The sequence below is a fragment of the Cnephaeus nilssonii genome (genome assembly GCF_951640355.1).
Source record: "Cnephaeus nilssonii genome assembly, chromosome: 20".
Lineage (NCBI taxonomy): Eukaryota > Metazoa > Chordata > Mammalia > Chiroptera > Vespertilionidae > Cnephaeus > Cnephaeus nilssonii.
In genome coordinates, this window is record NC_137091.1 from 9,315,244 (window position 1) to 9,337,528 (window position 22,285).

Here is a 22,285-nt window from a genome sequence, read left to right on the forward strand (position 1 = left end):
GCGGGGTCTCAAACCCTTGGTAGGAAAGCCCAAGCTTCTGAGTGTGTCATCTGTTGGACACCCAGAGCAAATGAAGACAGAAGGACGGGCCACCACAGGAAATCCTATTGTCTTCATGACAATCAGCTCTAAGAAAGGCCAACACGTGCCAAGCCCTGAGAGCGGCCGGCTCCTGCCTTCTCCGGTCACAGGGATTTCCTTCCAGCTGTGTCACAGCCTCTTGCCCAACAATGGCACATAGAACAGACACTCGTGAGCACTTCCACATGAGGCACGTTGCATCCTTCAAATCCGCTTAACACGGGCCAGGTCCCCTTTTAACGGAGAATGAGAGTGAAGAGATCAAGGCCTGGCCAAGGTCCCAGCTGGCCCCGTCCTGGCACCAAGCTCTCAGCTGCTTCTTCACCATGCACCGGGCTCGCAGGCACCAGGGCCCACAGCACAGGGGCTTGGATGTGCTTTTTCTGGAAGGCAGATGATCTGGGGGCACCATGGCTAGATATCACTGGGCCTTCTGATGGACTGGAACCGGAGTTCTTCCAGAACCTTCTTATGGCACCAAGGCAGCTTATCTGCAAACCAGCTCCTTCTCCCTCATCCTCTCCCTGAAGCTACCTCTGTGGGTGGCAGGCCCGGACCACACCTGGCCGGCACAGAGCTGGCCTGTGCCACACTTAGCTCTGCCCTGCTGGGGTGCTGTTCTTTTGCCAAGGGGTCGGGTGGGAGGCAGAATCTGGGAACTGTGTCCACAGCTCTGTAGCCAGAACCCAAACTCAGACCCAGGGGCTGGGAACAGGGGTGACTAGCAGCAGGTTCCCAGAAACCTCTGCTAGGAGACGCCGCTCTGAAGTTTGGGTCCTGGGGCAGGGGTAGGTAGAGGGGGGTGGTTTCAATTCTATGGCTGATGCTCTGAATCCAGGCCAGCACTGCCAGGGACACAGCATCTCTGAGCCCCGATGTCTGCTGTCCTCTAGGCTGACTGTTAAAGAGAGAAGTGCGAATGGAACCTTTGTCCCTTTGAACACTCTGTGCTCCCGCCTTCAAGCAGGATTGCTCCTAAGATGTATCGTCTCCCCACTGGTGGCCCTGCCTGGGAAGAGGCCGCAAACACACAAACAACGTGGCAAACTGTTTCCTGGCCCCCACACCTGCCTGTCCAGCCAACTCCAGCCCGGCGTACGAGGCTCACGGAGGCCCTCGGAGGTTGTGTGCTAATGACACTGAAGCCACGGAGTTGTCCAAGGCCATACAGCAGGGTCATAGGCCCCGACTTGCTCTGTTCAAAGGAAGGGAAAAGAGATCAACTCTCAGGCCAGACCTGTGCCTGCCCAGGACCCCTTATCGCCACTCTCACCTTATCACCAGCAGGAGCCGGGCCTGGGTTTGTCTCCCTGGCCCCGGGGGAGGAGGCCCAGCCTGTGGCTTATGCCTCTCCTGCCATTCTGGCTACATTGTTGGCTTCCACAGAAGAGAACAGTCTCTGATTAGGGAGTTAGATCGTGCTTTTCTGGCCTCCAAATCTGCAGTGTGGGGGTTTTATGAAACCCTGTGAACTGAGACTTTCTGTAGCTCTTTACAAGTGCCCACTTGAAGGGCACTGAGATAAGCATCAGAAAACAACGGAAGGGAAACAATAGTGCCGCTGCTGGTAACAAAGAGCAAGTACCAGGGCGGCCTCCCTGCTGGGTCTCTGGGAAAGTGGTGGAAAGACCAGGGAGAAAGGGCTGGGCGGTGGAGGGGCCACAGCAGGAGAGGGACACAGACAGCATGGAGGGGACTCCTTCCGTTCTCCCAGGCCACATGGAAGGGGTTTCTCTCATTCGTACCCCCTCCCTCCGCCCCCTGCCAGGCGGCTGGAAAAGCCCTCTCGCGATCAGTCGTTTTCAGGGAATTTTAAGATGCGTGAAATGGGCTTTCAACCGAATGTTCCTTTCCAGCCCAGGCAATCTTCACCGGATTAAATGCACCAGAATGCGGAAGGGCCCGTGGAAGTCCCTCTGGGGAAAGGGTCCAGGAGGTGTCTGAGGAGTCCCGGTCCCGGTTATGGATGAGCCCTCCCCGGCCGCCGCCCGTCCCCCAGCATCACGTGGTCACTGCCCACCCAGCAGAGACCAGGCCACCACACAGAGGCGGGCGATGGATACGGCGGCCTTGACACGGGACAGCGGCCCTGAGCCACTCGGCTTTGACGGAAACATGTCAGGATCCCGAGGGAGGGGTGCTCTGTGGAAAGACGCGAGGGAGTGAAAACAAGGCCAGATCAATTCTGGGTCTAGAATCCTGGAAAACCCACAACCACAACCAAAGCCAAACGGAGTTGTATATTTATAAACACACAGACAAAGTTTTGGAAGGAAGGAAATACATGAAACTGAAAACAGAGGTTACTTTTTGGGAGGAAGTGGTGGTTTAGGGTCTTTTACATCTTATGCAATATTCTCCTGCATCTTTTTTTTTTTTTAAATCTTATATGGTTTAAGTTTTTTCAAAACAATAAATATGGTGTCTTTTGTTTTTGTTTTAAATTAGAATCCTCTACATTGTGGGATGATCTTGGACTCCCTCTGGAGCTCTCAGAGGCAGAGCCGGGAGCAGGGCTCAGAGGTAGCGCCTCCCCAGAGGATGGCAGAGCCTCCCTCTCCCTCTCCCCCTGGGGGTGGGGGCTGCTGCCGATTTGCAGATTTAACAATGGAAACTTGCATTTTACAAATGAGAGGATCAACAGCCGGGAAATTGTATTTTTAGCTACTGTGGCTCTTTGCTTCAAAGGCTCAAAGGCGTGGGTTTCTTCTGAAACCAGGCAAACCTCCTACAAAGTCTGCCGTTCGCAGGGAGCGATTAGCATAACACAGGCAGGAGGAGAGGCCTGGCTCCACTCCCGGCTCGGGGAGGCTTTCTCCAGAAGCTGGATGGAGGAGAGAGAGGAGTCTTCCCAGCGAAGGGCCTGGGCGCTGGGGGTGCGCTGGGGCCGCACGGGGTGACAGCTGAGTCTGCAGACCATCAAAGCAGTGCACGGGCCGCCGCCCTCTAAGCTGCTATTTAAATCACTTTGCCTCCTGCAACCACCTTCTCCCAACGTGAAGTACAGAGGGTCGTGGGGCTGCCCTTCTGAGGGGACGGGCCGAGCCAAGGCCAGGCTGAGGAAGAGGGTGGGCTTGGGAGACAGGACGGGCACAGCAGGACTCGGATGATGAAGTCTCAGGGAGGCACCTCCTGCAGGTGAGGCTGGAGGAGGCAGCACGGCTGTGGCGAGAGGACGCTGCGGCTGGTGCCACCCTCTGTCCTCCCCTCCCCGCGGGCACTCACGCCTGTCCGGGTCAGGGTCCATCCATCCTGATTCCTTTCTGGCCTCCCCTCTCAGGGCCCGGCTCCCCCGCTCTCCCCGCCACTGTGCTTGGCCTGTGGGCATATGTCTTTGATCAGTCTCTTCTCTCCCGGAACCCCCTTAGCTGGCTCGGGAAGACCGAACATGTGAAGAGAGGCTTGAACTCTCCTCCGAACACCACAGAAATGAAATGAAAGCGGCAACCTTCCAAGAGCTGTAATTGCAGAGACTCATCTCGGGAGCTGGGCTGGAGACGGAGCTCAGTGGGCAGTTGCTATCACACCAGGCCCCGAGCCCCAGCCTGGGGGGAGCGTGACCTTGGGCTGCGGGGGTGGGGCGGGGAGAGAAAGTGGTGGGGTTGCTATTTCAGGCATGGCGGGCAGGAGCAGGAGCAGGAGCAGGAGCAGGAGCAGAGGGACTGGAGGGGCGGAGAAATGAAGCCGCAGCCTCGCTCCTGGCCCCTCCCTCAGGGTACCTCAGGCAGTAGGATCACACGCCTTCCTGTGGAGGGTCAGGGGACCGGGAAATCCTCACAGATGGGGTGCACAGCTGAAGATCTGAGAAACCAATTACCCTGCTACTGGGGGGCCGGGAGACGGCTGAAGGAACTGGACTGGGGGCGGCCGCTCAGGCTTCAAGTGCAGGAAGGAAGTGAGGTAACTCCAGGAACTGCCAACTGTCGGGCCAGGGGTGGACGGGGGTGGGGGTGCGGGGGGGGGAAGGGGGCGGGTCTCCTCCAGGAAAGGGACTGAGGTCTGTCAGGAGCGAGGGCTCAGCACACAGGAGGAAGCAGAGGCTGACTTCCCCGGAGCGATGAACTGATAAGGCGTCAGCTGGATTCACGGCCCCGGGGATGAGCTGGCTAAACGCAGCGCCCTAGAAAGCCACACAAGTCAGGACGGGGATGTCTGGGGGTTGAGGAGGTTTTAAACGGAGCCCAGGTTATCTGCTCACACTGATGGTTCCAGCAGCACTGAAACTTCTGGAACGACGCAGCAGCCAGACCCCTGTCCAGCAAGCTTCCCAAGCCACTCCTTCACCAGCCTTTGGTGTCTTAGGCTAAGAGTGGGGAGGAGCCGAAGGCGCAGCAGGCACAGCAAATAAATGAGACCCCCACCCCCACCCTGGGAGCCCTGGGCCCCCTCCCTCTGTCCATAGAAGTGCTGGGAGGACGGCAGCACTGGGAGGTCCCCTTCCCCCCGCCAGGTGAGGCCTTGCACAGACGCCCAGGTCCCTCTTGGCTGGGGAGGTGGGAGCTCAGTGCAAGGTGGCCCATGTGAGCAGCTCCTCCCAACGGCGCGGCCGCGGCAGGTGCAGTTGGTTTTTGAACCTGTTCAGGCCCGTCAGTGGGTCACTGGGTTCCTCAGGGCTGCTTGTGAGGCGGCAGGGACCTGGCCTCAGTGCCCTGGGGCGCTGGGCTTGGCCTGTGGGCTTCTGAGCAGACTGTCACCCGTCAGAAACACCTGTTCTCCCCACCCCACCCCATCCCAGCTAGTTCCTCCTCATCTTTCAGGCTCGGCTTAAACAGCCTCTTTCCAGAGCTTTGCTGGACCTCTTCACCGGGGCTGGGCCCTCCCCCATCCCATCTGCTCCCCAGAGCAGCATCCCGCTTCCATATCCCTGCCTGTGACTCTCCCTGGGAGGGCAGGGACCAGCTCTGCCCACTGCGGTGTCCCTCCGGTGGGCACAGGACAGGTCTGCTCCAGGACAAATGGCACTTCCTGGCCCTCCCCACGCCAGCTCAGCAGCCGCCCCTTCCTGACTCTCAGCCACCCTCTCAGGGGAGGGGCCGAGCCCTGCTCCCGGCAGTTCCTCCTGGGAGACACTGACTCTCTGGCCTGACAGCTGTGGCCTCATTTCCAGGCCTATACCCAGGCTCCTTATTTTTACCCACTGGTATTTTTCATCCCTGATGCCTGGCGGGGGGAGAGGGGTTGGGGGGAGGGGTGTGGACAGTGGAGAAGATGAGCGCCATGGGGCTGGAGGAGGGAATGTGCCAAGAGGGAGGGGATGGGGGTGAGGAGCCCCAAATTAGTAAAAAATACTGATTTTAAAAAGAAGAAAAAACACAAACCCCACCCCCTTGATTTGCCTCAGTAAGCATTTTCAACAAGGTCACAAATGCACTGGCTCTATAGATTTTTCTGGCTCTGAACCACATTTCGGGCAGCCTTTAAAAGCCAATTCTTGGCGTGGCTTCGGCTGAGCCTGAGGAGAGGGAAACTAGGGCACATCTCTGCTCCGAGAAACACGGGATCTGGGTCACCGTTAAGGCCGTGGGCACCCACCTTCCCCAGGCTGAGCCTGACCCCCCCCCCCCCCCCCCCCCAATTTCCTCCAGAGCACAAATCACAGCACTGGGACGCACATTTCTTACTCACTGGTCACCTGCCTGCCTGTGTCCCTAGATTGCCACCTTGGTAAAGGCAGGAACTGGCTTTCGGTCCTGTGCGCGCCCAGGGCTGGCGTGGGGCCTGGCTCGCCGCCTGCTCCAGGAAGAGTCACAGAAGGACCCTGCGGGGACCCACTCTTTCCTCTGGAGAGCTCCCGTCACACCGAGTGCTGTCTGCGGACGCGGCCACGGCGCCTGGGTCTGCCTCGCACACGGGCGGCGCGTGGTAAACAGTCCTGAGGAATCAGCCTCGGTGTCCTCCTTGTGGGACAGAACTCAGCTGACTCTAAGGTCCCTCTGCCCCCTCGGAACTGAGCCTAAAATCCAGACCGAGACTCTCCTGGTCTCCAATCACTACCCGCAGCTCCACACCTGACCACACAGCAGGCAACTCTACTCTCTGGCATCTGGCAAGGTGCCATGTAGCCATGTTCCCATAAGGAAGGGATGACCCCCATGTCCCACCCTCATGGTGGTCTCTGGGAAGGACTAGGCTCACTCACACCGCCCCCCGCCCCCCGCCTTCATGGTGGGATGGAGGATTTGGCTGCTGGAGAGTGGTGTGGCCACCGCCACAGTGGGCCCTTGAACCGAGACCATTAAGTGGACACTGGCTCGGTCTTTCTCCCCAACGTTCATGGCCTGGGGTTCTGGCTCCAGGACCGTGTTTTCCCATGAACAACTGCTCCTCCTGCTGTATCTGAGGGTGGGCACATGACCTGTCCTGGACCATCAGGGCACGGTGCTCTCCGGCCACAGTGACGGGTCCACTGGACCCCAGCCGGGTCTGCTGCTGAGGCTGGGGTGCTGCACGACAGGAGTGGGCGTGAGCTGCTGGTGTCCCTCATGCCACTGGGTGGGTGGACGGCCTGCCCAGGATGGGGTGCAGAGGAGGAAGAGCCAGCTGTGGAGGTGAGGGGGGAGACCGGGTCCTGAGGGCTCTCGTTGCACATTTTTAGTTTTTAATGAGCCGTCCTTGCCCCTGATTGAACACTACCTTTATTTTTTTCAACATAAGGGTGGGTGAGAAGTGTTTTTTGGTCACATGCCATCAAGTCCTGACTGGGCAGCTCTGAGCAGGGCTGAGGGGAGGGGTAGAGGACAGGAAGACACCTGGGGTCAAGTCTTAGCTTGCTCAGCGGCTCCCTTTCTTACCAATCTCTAGAAAACAAGAGAAAGTGCAGTCAAGCCCGAACATCGGCTTCTCAGGAGCCGAGCCTGAGGCTGCCTCAGAGGGAGCGAGGGCTGGAAAGGGGAGGAGGGGGCCAGGCCCAGCTGAGACCACTGACCCACCCGTCCCCGGGGCCTCCCCTCTCTGGACACTGGGGAGCGGGTGGATGCTACTCATCACAATGGCATCACAGCCGCCACTGGTACTCACGCAGTTACCAGGCCCAGGCCCTTCCAAGCACACGCCTGCAAGTCACTTAACCTCCCGAGGATGAGCAGATCGTGACGGTCAGATGCTGTGGCCCACGGCTCAGCATCTCTTCCCTTCTCCTGAGACAGCGGCCCTTTGCTCAGAGCGCTGCTGCTCCCCACTCCACGTGGGCTTCACTTGGGGCTGCTGCGACGCTGTGTGAGCCAATCAGAGCTCCCCCAGAGCATCACCTGCAGAGACGTGATGGCCATGTGACGCGGTGGCCATGTCTCTGCCACTTGAAGAAACCAAAACAACAAGGCTGACCTCAAACAAGGGTCAAGAAGAGTGACGGCGCCACAGAGAAACCCCGAGTTCCTGGGTCTTGCTGCCCTTGGCCTTGGTTTGGCTCCATAGGCCAGTGAAGGCCCTTGTTCATTTTGGTGACTTTGACTTGGGCTCCTGCCTCCTGCCACACAAGAGTGCTGACCAACATAGTTAGATTACTGGTTCCCGGCTCCAGCGCCCCTGGGATTCAGTCGCTGGGGTGGAGGGTGGCTAGGAGTCTTTGTTTTGACAAAGCATAAGCAGCCTGAACTAGGTGACCTCCTAGACCCTATCCAGAGCTGAGAGTAATGATACTGGGTTTAGGTAGATTATACTCAGTGTCAGCTCACGGGATGCTTAACAAATACCAACCAGAATCAGGCAGGTTTATGGTTAGCTCTCATGAGCTCCTTCTAATCCCTGGAAAAGCACCACAAAACAAAAAATGCTAGCTGTACGGAAAAACTGGTCACCTGGGCTCCGTTAAAAATAAAGAACTCCTAGTCATCAAAATGCACCATGTAGAGTAGGAGGAGATAATTACAGTATATGCATCTGAGAGAGACTCAAATCCAGAATACAGAAAGAACCTCCACAAATCGGTGAGAAAAACCATGCAAGCCCAGCGGGAAATGAGCGGAACAGGCTTATCACAAAAGAGGATATCCCAAAGGCCCACCAGCAACGAGAAGTTCTCCAGCTTCCTTGGTCTTCGGGGAAATACAAATTTAAACCACCAGGTGATACCGGCACCTAACAGAATGGCCAAAGTCAAAGCCTGATGACACCGAGGGCTGGTGAGGATGTGAGCAACTGGACTCACACACTCCGATGGGAGTGGAAATTGGTGCAGCAACGAAAGCTAAACATATGTATGGGCTCTGCTCCAGCAATTCCTAGGTCTACATCTAAGGGAAATGTATGTATATGTTCACCAAAAGACATTCATAATAGTGCCCAACTGAAAACAACCCAAATGCCCATTAGTGGCAGAATGGGTAAATGAGTCATGGTGTTTTCGTAAGTGGAATCCTCTACAGAAATGTGAACTACTGTCACATGTAACACAAATGAGTCTCGCAAACATAACGGGGGCGGGGGGGGGGGTGGGGTGTCAAAGAAGCCAGACTTTGTAAGAGGGTACAAACTGTATGATTCCGTTTACATAAAGTTCAAAACCAGGTAAAATGAACCTAGCAGTAAGGACAGTGGTTCCTTTGGGGAGGAGGGCAGGGCAGTGACTGGGAGGAGACATGGAAGGGACCCTCAGTGTGCTCCACTTCTTTTGTTGTTGTTGTTAATCCTCACCCACGGATATTTTCCCCATTGATTTTTAGAGAGAGCAGAAGGGAGGTAGGAAGGTGGAGAGGGAGAGGGGGAGGAGGAGGGGAAGGGAGAGAAACATCAGTGTGAGAGAGACACATCGATTGGTTGCCTCCCGCACAAGCCCTAACCGGGGCGGAGACGAATCTGCAGCCCAGGTACATGCCCTTGACGCTCTAACTACTGAGTGACTTCTTGATCTGAGTGCTCCTTACATGGATGTAGCCAATTAGCAAAAACTAAGTAGCTACTAAATGGCTACTGAGCTGCAGTGCATGCACTGACTGGTTTGTACACTTTTAAATAGTACGCTTTTTAGTGAAAATTTACATCACCAAAGCATCACAGGCATTGAGGCAGGGAGGGAAGCAAGGCTGCCACCTGGCCCTGATCAGGAAAAGGAAAGAAGGCAGATCTGGGGCACTGAAGCAAAAAGTGTTCCATGGTTAAGAGAGAGAGGGCTTTACCAGAGAGATGGCAAAACTGAGCAGAGAACAAGCCTAAACGTCTGAGGACACAGCAGAGCTTCTGAGGCTGTTTTCTGAAGCGACACGAAGGGCTGCAAGGGGAAGGGCCGGATATGCAGGCAGCAGGGCGGGGCAGAGCAGCGGGCCCATCCAGGGCCACAGGTTTACCGATGACCAGGCTGAGGGTGTAATGGAGACACGATAAGGCTAAAGAAGACACTCTCTCGGGGGGGCAATAAGGAGGCTCAGAGGGCCCCAAGCTCGGGGAAACTGGTCATGTGTGATGGCTGCAGCTGGGACATGAGACTGCACACATGCTGGGGGCGGGGCATGGGGCGCCCTTTCTGAAGAAGCGGAGAAAGAGATGTAAAACTTAGAGCTTAGAAAAGCAGCTTCCGAAAGGAAAGGCTGGGAGGTGAGGCTCCAGCGGCACAGGACGCCCGGTGGAGGACTAGGGGAAACGAGAGACTGGAGTGCACTTGAAGTCCATCTCAGCTCAGCTTCAGAGACGGGCCAACATGGGTTGCTGTGAGCGACTGATAAACCAGAGGGAGAAACAAATAATCTGGGGGGAAGGAGGGGGTGAGACACGTCCTCTTGAGCAAGAGTCAAATAGGAGATTTAGACCAAGAAAGGCATTCACTGTCCAAGTGCCAGGCAGTTCCAACGAGATTGAGTCATCTAATTTCAGACCGGAAGTAGGCCAGGCTAATGGACCACAGGAGCCTGGAGGGCTGGGGCCTAGAAGGAAGACGGGGAAGGACACAGATTTACTCAGCCTTTCACTTCTGCCTGAGAGGTGGCAGCCAGCAGGATGAGCCCAGGTGGAGGAGGTGGAGGAGGAGGTGGCGGAAGAGGAGGAGATGGAGAAAGAGGAGAAGATGGAGGAGGAGAAGGAAGAGGAGGAGGAGGAGGAAGAGGAGAAGATGGAGGAGGAGAAGGAAGAGAAGGAGGAGGAGGAGGAAGAGGAGTAGGAAGAGAAGGTGGAGGAGGGGGAGGAAGAGGAGAAGATGGAGGAGGAGAAGGAAGAGGAGGAGGAGGAGGAAGAGGAGTAGGAGGAGAAGGTGGAGGAGGGGGAGGAAGAGGAGAAAATGAAGGAGGAGGAGGTCACACCAGCACGGGTGTGTGGGGATTTCCTGCGGTGAACGATGCTGGGTGAAATGGAGATGCCATGAGAGAGCCCAGCTTCTTCCCAATGAGGGCGGAGAAAAGCAAAGTCCAGACTGGAAACTGGGCAGTTTTCCCAAATGGTTTCCACCACCACAGTCTGGAAGACAAGCAGGATCCCGACTCTGGGTCTCTGGATGGTGACACAGCTCCCCCTTGGCGTGAGGGAGTGGGCGCAGATGCTCTGGCACTGCAGGGGAATTAAACCAAGCTCTCCTGGAGCTGAAGCTGCAAACCTCTAAAGGAAGTTCCATCACCCACTTCAGACCCCGAGGGACTTCCAGTGGTGAGGGTGCCCCAGGCCAGGGTCCTCCCAGGCGCCACCATTTGCGCTGAGCCGGGAACTCTCCTGTGTGGAAGGGGCAGCTGGGCCGGACGCCCTTCACAAACTGCACGTGACAGAACCGTGTGGGTTTTTCTGAAGGCAGAGCGTGTGTGTGTGTGTGTGTGTGTGTGTGTGTGTGTGTGTGTGTGATCTTTGGGGCCACCTGCTTAAAGAAGCCACTTGTGGGAGAACACAGGGCCCTCAGGCCGCCTGAGGACACCGAAGCTGAGTTGGTCCAGGAGGAGAGCATCTACAGTGAATGAACAGGAGACTCTGTAACGGCTGCTGTGGAGGAGTTTAAAGCACGTTGAAAACTAAGGACACCCCTGTGCCTGTCCTGGCTCAGATGCAGCCCTACCCCAAAGAGGCAGGAGGGTGGAAATGACTTCTAGGGGCTGATTCCAAACCTACCAGCTGTAACGATGTGACAATACAACACTCATCAGCTACTGCTAAGTAACCAAGCTAACTTACCAAGGTCAAAACGGTTCGATTCCTGGCATCCTTAGATAAAATATAGACAAATCCAGAGGACTGTAGAGTCTACCCAGAAACTTGACCCCTCAAACTTCAGAAAGAAATTAATTATCAAGTTCTTAGCCCCTGGCAACAGTTCCTGACAATCACGCCCCAGGTCCTGCTGGCTGCCTGAGCCGTGGGCTGGGGAGCTGAAGCTTTTGTTGTTGTTAATCTTCACCTGAGGATATTTTCCCATTGACTTTTGGAGAGAGTAGAAGGGAGGGGGAGAGACAGAGAAGAGAGAAACATCGATGTGAGAGAGACACATCGATTGGTTGCCTCCCGCATACACCCTGATCAGGGCTGGGATGGAGCCTGCAACCAAGGTACATGTCCTTGACTGGAATTGAACCCTTGGCCCTTCAGTCCGAAGGCCAATGCTCAACCTCTGAGCAAGCTGATACTTTTAAAAAAATATATATATTTTATTGATTTTTTACAGAGAGGAAGGGAGAGAGACAGAGAGTCAGAAACATTGATGAGAGAGAAACATCGATCAGCTGCCTCCTGCACAACCCCCACTGGGGATGTGCCCGCAACCAAGGTACATGCCCTTGACCGGCATTGAACCTGGGACCCTTTAGTCCACAGGCTGACGCTCTATCCACTGAGCCAAACCGGCTAGGGCAAGCTGATACCTTTTAATCCAAGGGCCCAGCAGGTCCCAGCACCCATGTGATGAGGAGTCCAAAAGGCATGCCTGGCGGTGGGCATGGAATGGTTCCTGACAGGATGCTGGGGCGAAGGGCTGGCTCTTCGTGGGAGGAGGGCTGCTTGGGTCACATGCCTCCCCCAGCCAAGTTCACCTGTGACCTCTCACCTCCCACAAGCCCAGCTCAGAGTGAGTGGGCTCTTTGTCTCCTTCCACCTCCCCCACCACGGGATCCAGGAGGACCCTTGAAACGTGGGGGCACTTTCCTCTAAAGCTCCCAGACTCCCAGAGCACAGTGTGCAGGCCCCCCCTCTGGCTAGCACTCCCCCCACCCTGGCTTTACAAGGCTCAACACATGCTTCCATTCCAGAAGGAAACATCGCTTCCACAGGGAGGGCCAGCGTGCAGGACAGTGGCTCTAAGGGACAGTGGGGGGCTGCCTGGAGGAGGCAGAGCAAAGTCACTGGCTTGTCCCTAGCCCTCCCTGTCACCCCTGGGTCACAGGTGTGAGGTGCTGGGAGCTGGCTCTTCGCCACGGATTGGGGACAGTGGAAACAGAGTGGGGAGGGCTCCCTGGATTCTGCCCTTCAAAGGACACCTCTCTATCTTTGAGGCAAGTCTCTCTGGTGTGTCAGATCATGCCTGCCATTCATTCCCTCAGCGCTGTCCCCCGTTAGGTCAGAGCCAAGAGCTGGTTGTACAAGGCAGCTTCTGCGCCTGAGCCGGTTTGGCGCAGAGGGCAGAGTGTCAACCTGCGGACTGAACGGTCCCGGGTTCGATTCGGGTCAAGGGCACGTACCTGGTCAGGGCTCGTGCACAAGGCAACCAATCCATGTGTTTCACATCATTATTTCTCTCTGTCTTTCCCTCTCTCTTCCACTCTCTCTAAAAATCAATGGAAAAATATCCTTGGGTGAGGATTAAAAAAACACACACCAAACAGAGTAGCTTTTGCCACACACTCCCTTGGATTTCCTGCATCTCAACGAAAGCACCCCAGCCCTGGCCCCGGGGAGGGGGATGACTGTGGAAAGCTCTGAAGAGTCACCCAAGGAGCTGGCTGACTGGCTTCCCACCGGCAAGACCTGCGAGAAGCTCCTGAGAGGGACGCAGGCCACTCCTTGGGGGAACTCCTCCAGACTGCAATGCCCGCCTCCTCCCCGCAGCTGGGGGCCAACAACACAACCGAACGGATCACAGATGCAGCCCACCTCTTCCTGGGCAGGTGGGCCACGGCCTCTGCCAGCAGACAGACTTAGGTTGGCGCGTGTCTGTCACAGCAACTTATTTCAGTTCTGAGTTATAAGGGGAAGAGGTCCAAGTGGGACCTCTTAGAAGCCCTCTGCTGCAGGCCAGGGCCGGAGGCAAAGCATGCTTTTCTGATGCCACTTTACTGACTCATCCCCTATTAGCATCGGCACACGGGCTTTCGGGGGCCTGGCCAATGGCCCTGGGGCAGCTAAGGTGGCACCTATAAAGGCAGTCGGAGTAAAGGTGCAGACAGAGGCTACAGAGAGCGAGGAGAGTCGGGCAGATCAGCGGGTGTGGGCTGCCCCAGCCGCAGTGGCCCTTTGGCCCCAGCCAAGGGCTTGTCTCCCAGGCGGAACGCACAAGGATAGCAAAGTGGAATTTCCCAATCACAGCATGAAAGAGCTTCTTCTCTCGAGGCCCTCCCCCAGCCCCTGCAATTAAAAACAAGTCCAGTTTCCAGTGGCTTCCTAGGCCTTGGCTCCCCTGCCCCACCACCCACCGCAGCGGCCAATCAATTCCCTACTCCACGGCCGGCCACACAGGGCTCTTATGTAAACCCTGGGGAGGGAGTGGGGGGCCTGGGTCTCACGGAAGGAGCCTCGTGACTGCCCCACCTCACTTGGGCCCTCAGCCCGTGCTCTCTAAACACCCGCCCCTCTCAGAGGCACCGCTTTCCCTGGGGAGGGTGCTTGGGACCTCACCCACCACCAACTGGGCTGGTTGGGGTTGGAGCCTTCGCCTTCACAGCACAGTCGCTGGTTAAAAAGAAAGCATTCTCCGGCCAGTCCCCTTGCCAGGCGGCAGGGAGGAAGAGGAGGGGAAGAGGCTCAGCTGATTAAGGCAGGGGACGGCTGGCCAGAGGGCCGTCTTGGCCGGCAGAGTGGGGCGTCCTCACCCCGCTCCCTTCCCAGCACACAGCAGGCCTTGTGAGGACCCCAGCTGCTAGATTACGCTGGAGTTCATATCACAGTTTATCAAAGAGGCTGCGTTTTCTCCCTCCTCGCCTTTTCTACTCAGTATAAGTGACCAGTTCATGGGAAAACAAGGCCCGCGCTTGTCCTGCCTGCACTGGCATGGAGGGTGGGAATAGGCTGGAAGAGGGAAATAAATGTACACGAACACCCACCCCGGGCAGAGTTGTTTTAATGGGGCTGGGCCGCGGATGGGTGCCCTGGGTGCTGGGGCAGCAGGCCCGGTGCGCCGGAGCCAGCTGTTGGCACAGAAGGTTCAATTATTTCACCCTCTCAGGTCTGGTTTCCCCTCCCCACAGCCCACCGTGGGAGGCCTAGGCCACATCGCCAGGAGGAACAACAGCTCCCCTTTAAATCGAGCTGTGCTGAGAGCTGTGACACGCACGGTCTTACGTAACCCTCTTCGCAAACAACAGGCAGCACCACTGTCTTCGTCTTACAGGCAAAGCAAACCAGCCCTGGAAACGGGTCACGCAGTTAAAAACTGGAGGGCCCGGGATTCGAACCCAAGTCGGTTTCACTCCAGAAGCTCCCTCCTAATCCTGGGCCGCACGCCTGTGGAGGGTGTGGGTGTGGGCAGGGCTGGGGGTGCCCGGCACCAGCCCCCTCTCAGCACCCCCTAACCCTGTCCTGTCTTCCCTCCATATGTGGACTTGCAAGCAGTTCCCACAAAGTCGGGCTGAGATGGGGTTTTGGAGCCACTGGCTTCCCCAAACTCAACAGGCGTCTACACTGTTATGTCCACCAGAAACAAGGCCATTTGGATCCAGAGAGGATGTCCAACCCACCCAGGGGCCTGGCTGGAGTTCGGGCCCCATTCCCAGCCCCCTCGGAGGTGCAGCCTGGGAAAGCTGTGGGGGAGAGGAAACGCGCTGGGTCCCGAGGGAAGTCAGGCATCTTCCTCAGCGCCAGGACCCCCCACCAGCTGTCTGCCTCCAGATGCCTGTGTCCTAGACGTGCAGCCGCTCCTGGACCTGGAGCTAACACTGCCACAGAGGTGGTCTGCCAGAAGAACCTTTCCTTTTTCCCAACGATCGGTCTTGGGAGTTGAGAGGAGCAACTTATAGTTTCCGTAACACCCGGAGGGTGTGATCATTTACTGTTTCTTATCAGGCCCGCGGCTTCATCTCAGCAGCCAGCACGTACCATTATTACGCTCCTCCTTAGAGCCCTGAGCAGAACATAAGGAAATGAGATGAGAAGCCTGCAGGCAGGCTGCCACTCCCGAGGGCTCATCCCAGCAATCTCTGCTGAAGAGGAAAGCACACCTTCAAGGCCGCCTCCAAATCTGATGCTGTGCGGTGTGCGCCCTGACAGCCAGCCTGGGTGGCCTGGGCTGTGACCTGGGCTGGCCGGCTGCGACCTGGCATGCTGGCTTAACAGGCAGCAGGTTCACAGAACTGGCGTGGCCCAGAAGGGCCAGGTGGCTGTCGGCCTTAACACGGACTGACAGGTGCTGCAGCTGCTTAGAGTAATAGCAGGCTGGACAACTGAAGCAAAGGACTAAGAGGGACAACATGTGTGAGGGGCCCAGCCCTGGTTCTCGGAGCGAGTGCCAAGGGCTAGGAGGCCTCTGGGGCCCAGCTCCGACCGAGCTGGAAGGGTACATGGCTTCCTCTCATTTCCCTTCTGCAAAATGAGGATTCTCACCAGCCCCGGATGCCTGGGAGACACTGCAAAGCGAGCGAAGCCTCACTGTCGTAAATGGGAAGGTGGGCGGAGGCAGGGCCCCAGCCGCACTGCAGCTTGGTGCAGTCTGGGGGTGCTGCTCCCTCCCCTGAGTTCCCGCTGCCCAGCCCCTGATGGGGCCTGTGAGGCTGAGAGGATGGGGGAACCCATTACAGCCCGTTCTCCAGGGAGGAGGGTGGCTGTGAATGCCTTTCCAAAGGCCTGTCTCCACTGGTTCCTGAAAGTCTTCCCGGCAAGGAGGGCTCGTCAGAGGGCTGGCACCTCCGCAATTTGGAAAACCACACACAGCGAACTGTCACTCATGTGGGGACAGGCCGTCATTTTCCTGGTGGGGCGTCTCCTGTACCACATCTAACCTCTACTTCAATCCCCGACTGACTGCCCAGCTTGAGGTGCTGAAAACCCGTGGAAATCTTCCTCCCTTGGCCAATGAGGACAAGGATCCATTTCTGTCCCTCTTAACCTTGGTTCTCATTCAGGGCAATTTTGCTCCCAGGAGACACTGGAAATGTTTGAAGCCATTTTTGTTTGTCCCAGCTGGGTGGGCGCGGTGCTGCTGGCAGCTGGTGGGTGGAGACCAGGGATGCTGCTCATCATCCTACACGGCACAGTCCCCGCCACAAAGAAGGACCGACCCCAAATGCCAATAGTGCGGTGACACCCTCCCACCCCCACAGCCACCTGTGGGGAGGGCAGGGACTCTGTGGTCCTGCTATGTGTCCTTCTGGCGAGGCAGGCCTGTCCCCCCTTCGCCTCAATCCTTTGCCTGTTCTCCAGGTCGCTCACCGCCAAGCTCAGCCCTCGAGCGAGGGCCTGGTGCTCCCTCCCCCTGCCTCCCAGGAGACTCTTTGGGGCCTCATCTCCCCCCAATTGCCTCCTGCCATCCCCGGTTCCTCTGCTTCTTTCTACCTCCCGGGCCCTTCTTCTCAGCCTCTTCCTGCTTCTCCTTTCCCCAAATGGAACAGCGGAGCTCCTCAGGCTCAGCCCAGCCCCGCCCGCCCCTCTGCCTCTTACAGCGGACTGTTCTCACTTCCGAAGAATGGAAACCCCACAAGCACACGAGGACAGAATGGTACCTCACACAGAACCAGTATTCAGTCAAATCTGTTGAATAAATGAGTGAGTGAATGAATGGATGCCTATGCCATCAATACCCAGATTTGGATCTCAGGCCTAGGCCCCCGTTTTCAGAGACAGGTACAGAAACTGCTTCTTAACCTTTCCTTTGATGTTCCCAAAGCAATTTACATTCAAATACAGGCCCCTCCTCCCTCCCTGCTCCTCCCCCAGGGCTCCGTCCCAGGGACTGCCACCCCATCCACCTGCCATCACACCAGGGTGCTGGGTGTCACTCCTCCCTCCCCTCCCCTCATTCCCTCCTGCAGTCAATCACCGAATCTTGTACTTTCCCCTCCACCAGCAACTGCCACCATCTCTCACCTGGACAGCAGCCTCCCACACATCCATCCTGCCCCTCCCCCATCCTCCCCCGCAGCACAGTCAGCTTTTAAACCAGAAATCGGGTCAGACCATTTCCCTGCTCAAGCCCTTTCAGTGGCTCCCCGTGACCTCTGGGTAAGGCCCCCAATCCTTAGTGTGGCCCATAAGGCTGAGCTCCTCTGGCCCTTGCCTCTGGTTTACGGCAAAATGAACGCTCCATGCTTCTCCCTGCCTTGAAGGCTCTGTACAGGCCAGACGCTCCTTCAACTCCCAGTCCTCCCGATGGCCTCAGAAGCCTCCCTGACTCCTGGGGCCACATTAGTCATCTGTCCCCCAAGCACCCGGATGGCTTTAACACCCTCATCACCCCAGAGGTTCTGATTTCACTGATGGGGGAGGGCCAGCCATCGACTTCTGTTTTAAGCCTCCTGGGTGACCTAACACAGCCAGAGCTAGAGCTACTGCCGCTCAGACTATTCTGGAGAAGTCTCCCCCTGGAAGATCTAGATTTTGTTCGTCTGAAGGTCACTCTTCTGGTAACCCTGCTCCTTGGAGCTGAGTAGGTGGCAAATGGCCAGACCTGGCCACGCTACTGGTGATGACAGTTCGAGAGGCGTTGAGCGCCTGGGGCTGGGGCCCAGGCACCATCCAGGTCTAGGCTCGAGTATCTGGCTCCACTGCTGCCAGCAACCCTGGGCCCCCGTGTTGGCAGTGGGTCACCTGGCACAGCCTGGTTCATGCCCATCTGGCTTACCTACTCCCTCACTCCTAAGACTCCCACTAGGGCATTTAATGAGACGATATTCAACCTCAAAGGGACACATTGTCTCACAAGTGAAAAACGAATTCATTTGTTTGAAAATGGTGACACTGACCTGCCTCAAGTCAGTACCACCAGTGTGAAGGGGGGGGGGGGACCGTCTTTGTTTCTTTGAAGAACCAACACAAAGATCAGGAAAAGGAGACAGGTGACACCTCACAGGGTGAGGAGGAGAGTATGTGACGCTGACCTGATGATGAAGGCGCCTCGGACCTCCAGGAGCTTCCGTTCACTGCTGAACCTCTTGAGAAGGTTGATCATGAACTTGTAGAAGTAGGAGTTCATGGTGGGAGTGGAAGGAGAACATTCTAAGCCTTTGGTACCTGTAGAGAAAGGGATGGAGCTGGGATTTATTCTGTGTCCACAGGATGATGGGCAGCCCACCCCCCAGAATAGAAACAGTTGTAAATGCCAAAAAGGTGGTGGTGGTCTGTGTGGAACAACATGAGGAAAAATCTTCAATCAAGGGCCACATTTGACAGCAATAAAACAAGGGCTACCCAGGTATGTCCAAGCAACTCTGCTTACTACACACATACCCACTGACTTGTCCATCCCCAGTCAACCCTGGCCACTTAGTGAACACCGCCTATCTGTAAGACCCTCTGCTAGGTGCTACGTAATTTTTAAAAAATAAACTGCTACTCATTATCTCAATTAATAAAATATGGCCTTTGTTTTGGCCAACTGACAAATGACAAGTGAAAGAGAAAAAAGGGGGAAAGACAGACCCACAATCTCAATGGTTAACAAACTGACACACCTGGAGAGGCAAAGCCACACTCCTTTCCCAGCGTGACTGAACAACAAGTAATTGTGCCCACGCCACTAGGTTAAAGACGGCACATGCTATGAAATGTGACTGGTTTCACTCTGCACCCTATGTTTTTTTAAATATATTTTTATTGGTTTGAGAGAGAGAGGAAGGGAGAGGGAGAGATAAGAACATTGACTGAGAGAGAAACATCGACTGGCTGCCTCTTGCAGGTCCCCTATTGGGGATCAAGCCTACAACCCAGGCATGTGCTCCGACCAGGGCATGTGCTCTGACCAGGGATCAAACCGGCGACCTTTCGGTGCACAGGACAACGCCCAATCAACTGAGCCACATGGGCCAGGGATGCACCCAATGTTTTGAAATCAGACATTCTTCCTCATCTTCAGGCAAAGATGCTCTTTTAGAGTCGTGAAAGTCTGAAGACTTTCAAAGCCCGCAGTTGGCCTTAGAACCAACCAGAAGCACACTGGAGGTCTCCCTCTGATGTGTCCTAGCTGAGAACACACTGAGGGCCACCCCTCCCCACGTCGCCCTGCATCCAGCATCCAGCACCAAGGAAGGGAGAGGAGGGGACACAAGGGCAGGGCTGACGGAATGCATGAATGATCCCCCAGACAGTGTATTCACACACCCCAATACACTCCTTGGATTCCCCCTCTTTCCTTTCTAACACACACTGACTCCAACAAGCACTGCTGGAAAGAGGTGTTAGCGATGGTAGGAATCCTCACTCCGTCTGCCCAAGACAGGAACAGGGCATTACAAAGAGAACAGTTCAAGTGAGATATAATTCACACACCATCAAGTCCTAAAGTGCACAACTCAGTGGTGTGCAGTATATTCACAAAGATGTGCATCTATCAGCACTAATTCCAGAACATTTTTGTCAGCCCCCAAAGAAACTCTGTACCCATTAGTTGCCATTCTCCATTTCCCCCTCGTTTTTATGTCTGAATAATATTCCACTGTATGGATAAACCATACTTTATCCATTCATCAGTTGGTAGACCATTTGGTTGTTTCTACTTTTGGGCTATTAAGAATGATGCTGCTATCCATATGCATATATAAGGTTTTGTGTGAACATGTTTTCCTTTTTCTTGGTTACTAGTATATGCCCAGGAGAGGAATTTCTGGATCATATAGTCACCCTCTATGTGTAAACTTTTGAGGAACTGCTAGACTTTTCCACAGTGGCTGCACCATTTTACATTCCCATCGGCCATGTATGAGAGTTCCAATTTCTCCACATTCTCGCCAATACTTGTTATTATCTATTTTTGATTATAGCCCTCCTAGTGGATGGGAAGTGGTATCTCATTGTGGGTTTGATTTGCATTTCTCTAATGATTAATGATGTTGACCATCTTTTCTTGTGCTTATTGGCTATTTGTATATCTTCTTTGGAGAAATGTCTATTCAAACCCTGTGTCTACTTTTTTTTTTTATCCTCACCTGAGATTTTTTTCCATTAATTATTTTTTTTTTTTTTAGAGAAAGTGTGGAGGGGGAGGGGGAAAGGGAGAGACAGAGAGACAGAGACAGAGAGAGAGAGAGAGAGAGAGAGAGAGAGAGAGAGAGACAGAGAGAAAGAGAAAGAGGTGAAAGAGACACATTGATTAGTTATCTCCCACACGTGCCCTGACCAGGGGCCAGAGATTGAGCCTGCAGCTGATGTATGTGCCCTTGACCAGGAATCAAACCCAAGACCTTCCAATCTGAGGGCCGACGCTCTAACTACTGAGCAACTGGCCCATTTTAAAATTGGTTGACTTCTCTTTTCATTGTTGTTGTAAGAGTTATCTGTATATCAGATACAAGTCTTTTATCAGATATACTAGAGGCCCAGTGCATGATTGAATCATGCACGTGTAGGGTCCCCTACACGCTTTCGCTTTTGATCACAGGGGAGCTGGGTGCCTGTCCGCTGGTGCACCAGGCCTTTCAGAAGCCTCCGGCGCGGCGAAGGCTTCTGAAAGGCCTGGTGCCTGAGCGGACAGGCACCCAGCTCCCCCACTTTTGATGGTCCACGGCGGGACGTGAGCTCGCTGCCCCAGAGGCCCCTTCTGTGCCGCAGCACAGCCATGGCGCAGACGCTGAGCTCACGCCGCCGCTGGCAACGCGAGCTCAGTGTCCCGCTGGCCCAATCGGCTACCCCGACCACCCCGAGTCCCGCCCCCTATGCCTCCTGGCCAATCGTGGGCATAGCGAAGGTATGGTCAATTTGCATATTTGTCTATTATTAGGTAGGATGATTTTCAAATGCTTTTTCCAATTCTGTGGGATGTCTTTTCACTTTCTTGATGATGTCCTTTCAAGCACAATTTTTGAAACTTTGATGAATTCTAACTTATCTATTTCTTTTTTTGGTTGTTTGTGCTTTTGGTGTTGTATCTAAGAAACTGCTATCCAATCCAAGGTCAGAGAGATTTATGATACGGTTTCTTGTAAAAAAATTTTTTTAAGCTTTTATATTTAGGTCTCTGGCCCATTTAAATTTTTTTTATATTGTGTGAAGGAGTCCAAGCTAATATCTTTTTGCATGTGGATGGATATCCAGTTGTCCCATATTTAAAAAGTTTGTGTAGATGCTTTATTTATTTTTTGTATTTTAATTTCTCAGCTTTATCGAGATGAAATTGACATATAACACTGTGTAAGTTTACTGTGTAGCTGTTGATTTGATACACTTATATATTGCAAAATGCTTACAACCATAGCATTAGCTAACACTCCCACCACTTCATATAATTACCATTCTTTTTTGTGGTGAGAACATTTAAGATCTACTCTTAGCAACTTTCAAGTATATAACACAGTATTATTAACTATAATCACCACACTACGTTAGGTACTCAGAACTTGTTCAGCTTCAACTGGAGTCTGGCACTTAGGGAGGACGCGGGAGGAGGCCGAGGGCTGACGGAGGATCTGGGCCATCACTTTCCAGGCTGGCCTCTCTCTGGCCATCATGACTTCCTCCCCAGACCAGGGAGAGGATGGCCACCCACCAGCGTGAAACAGGCACGATGTGGAGACTGGGAATGGAGCCTGGCTGTGCGAGGGGAGACAGCTCCCAGGAGGGTCAGCCCAAAGCACAAGCAGGAACCACCCAGAGCACTGGAAGTGAGCCCACTGAGGGGCTCCCAGGGGTGACCACTAGGTGCCATGGCCAGGCCGCAGCAGTCCAACCTTCTCCCTGTAGCGATCTTTTTGCTGAGCTCAGACTTCCCTTACATCTTCCCCCCGTGCTTCTGGGCAAGTGGTGGGAACTGGAAATGCAGCCTGTGAATTACTGTGGAAGGATTTCTTATCAGGAGCCACACCTTCAAACTACTGTCCTCTCTCCTCAGAACCACCTAGACAGCTCTGATGCCCCGTGTAGGGCCGCGTGAGAAGCCCAGTTCAAGCGTGGGCCTCACTGGACTTGTTTGCAGTGTGTTGTTCTGGGTTCCTGCCCAGAACAGCCTGGCCCGGGA

The 22,285-nt window shown here is 55.0% G+C and overlaps 1 protein-coding gene across 1 annotated transcript in view; it reads right to left on the reverse strand.

Annotated features, from left to right (window-relative positions):
- VAC14 (VAC14 component of PIKFYVE complex) overlaps positions 1–22,285 on the reverse strand; it is a 97,318-nt gene that overhangs the window by 18,940 nt on the left and 56,093 nt on the right. The window contains exon 14 of the mRNA XM_079760061.1: positions 18,219–18,351. Within this exon, the coding sequence (XP_079616187.1) occupies positions 18,219–18,351 (133 nt within the window). The remainder of the gene's footprint in view (positions 1–18,218; positions 18,352–22,285) is intronic.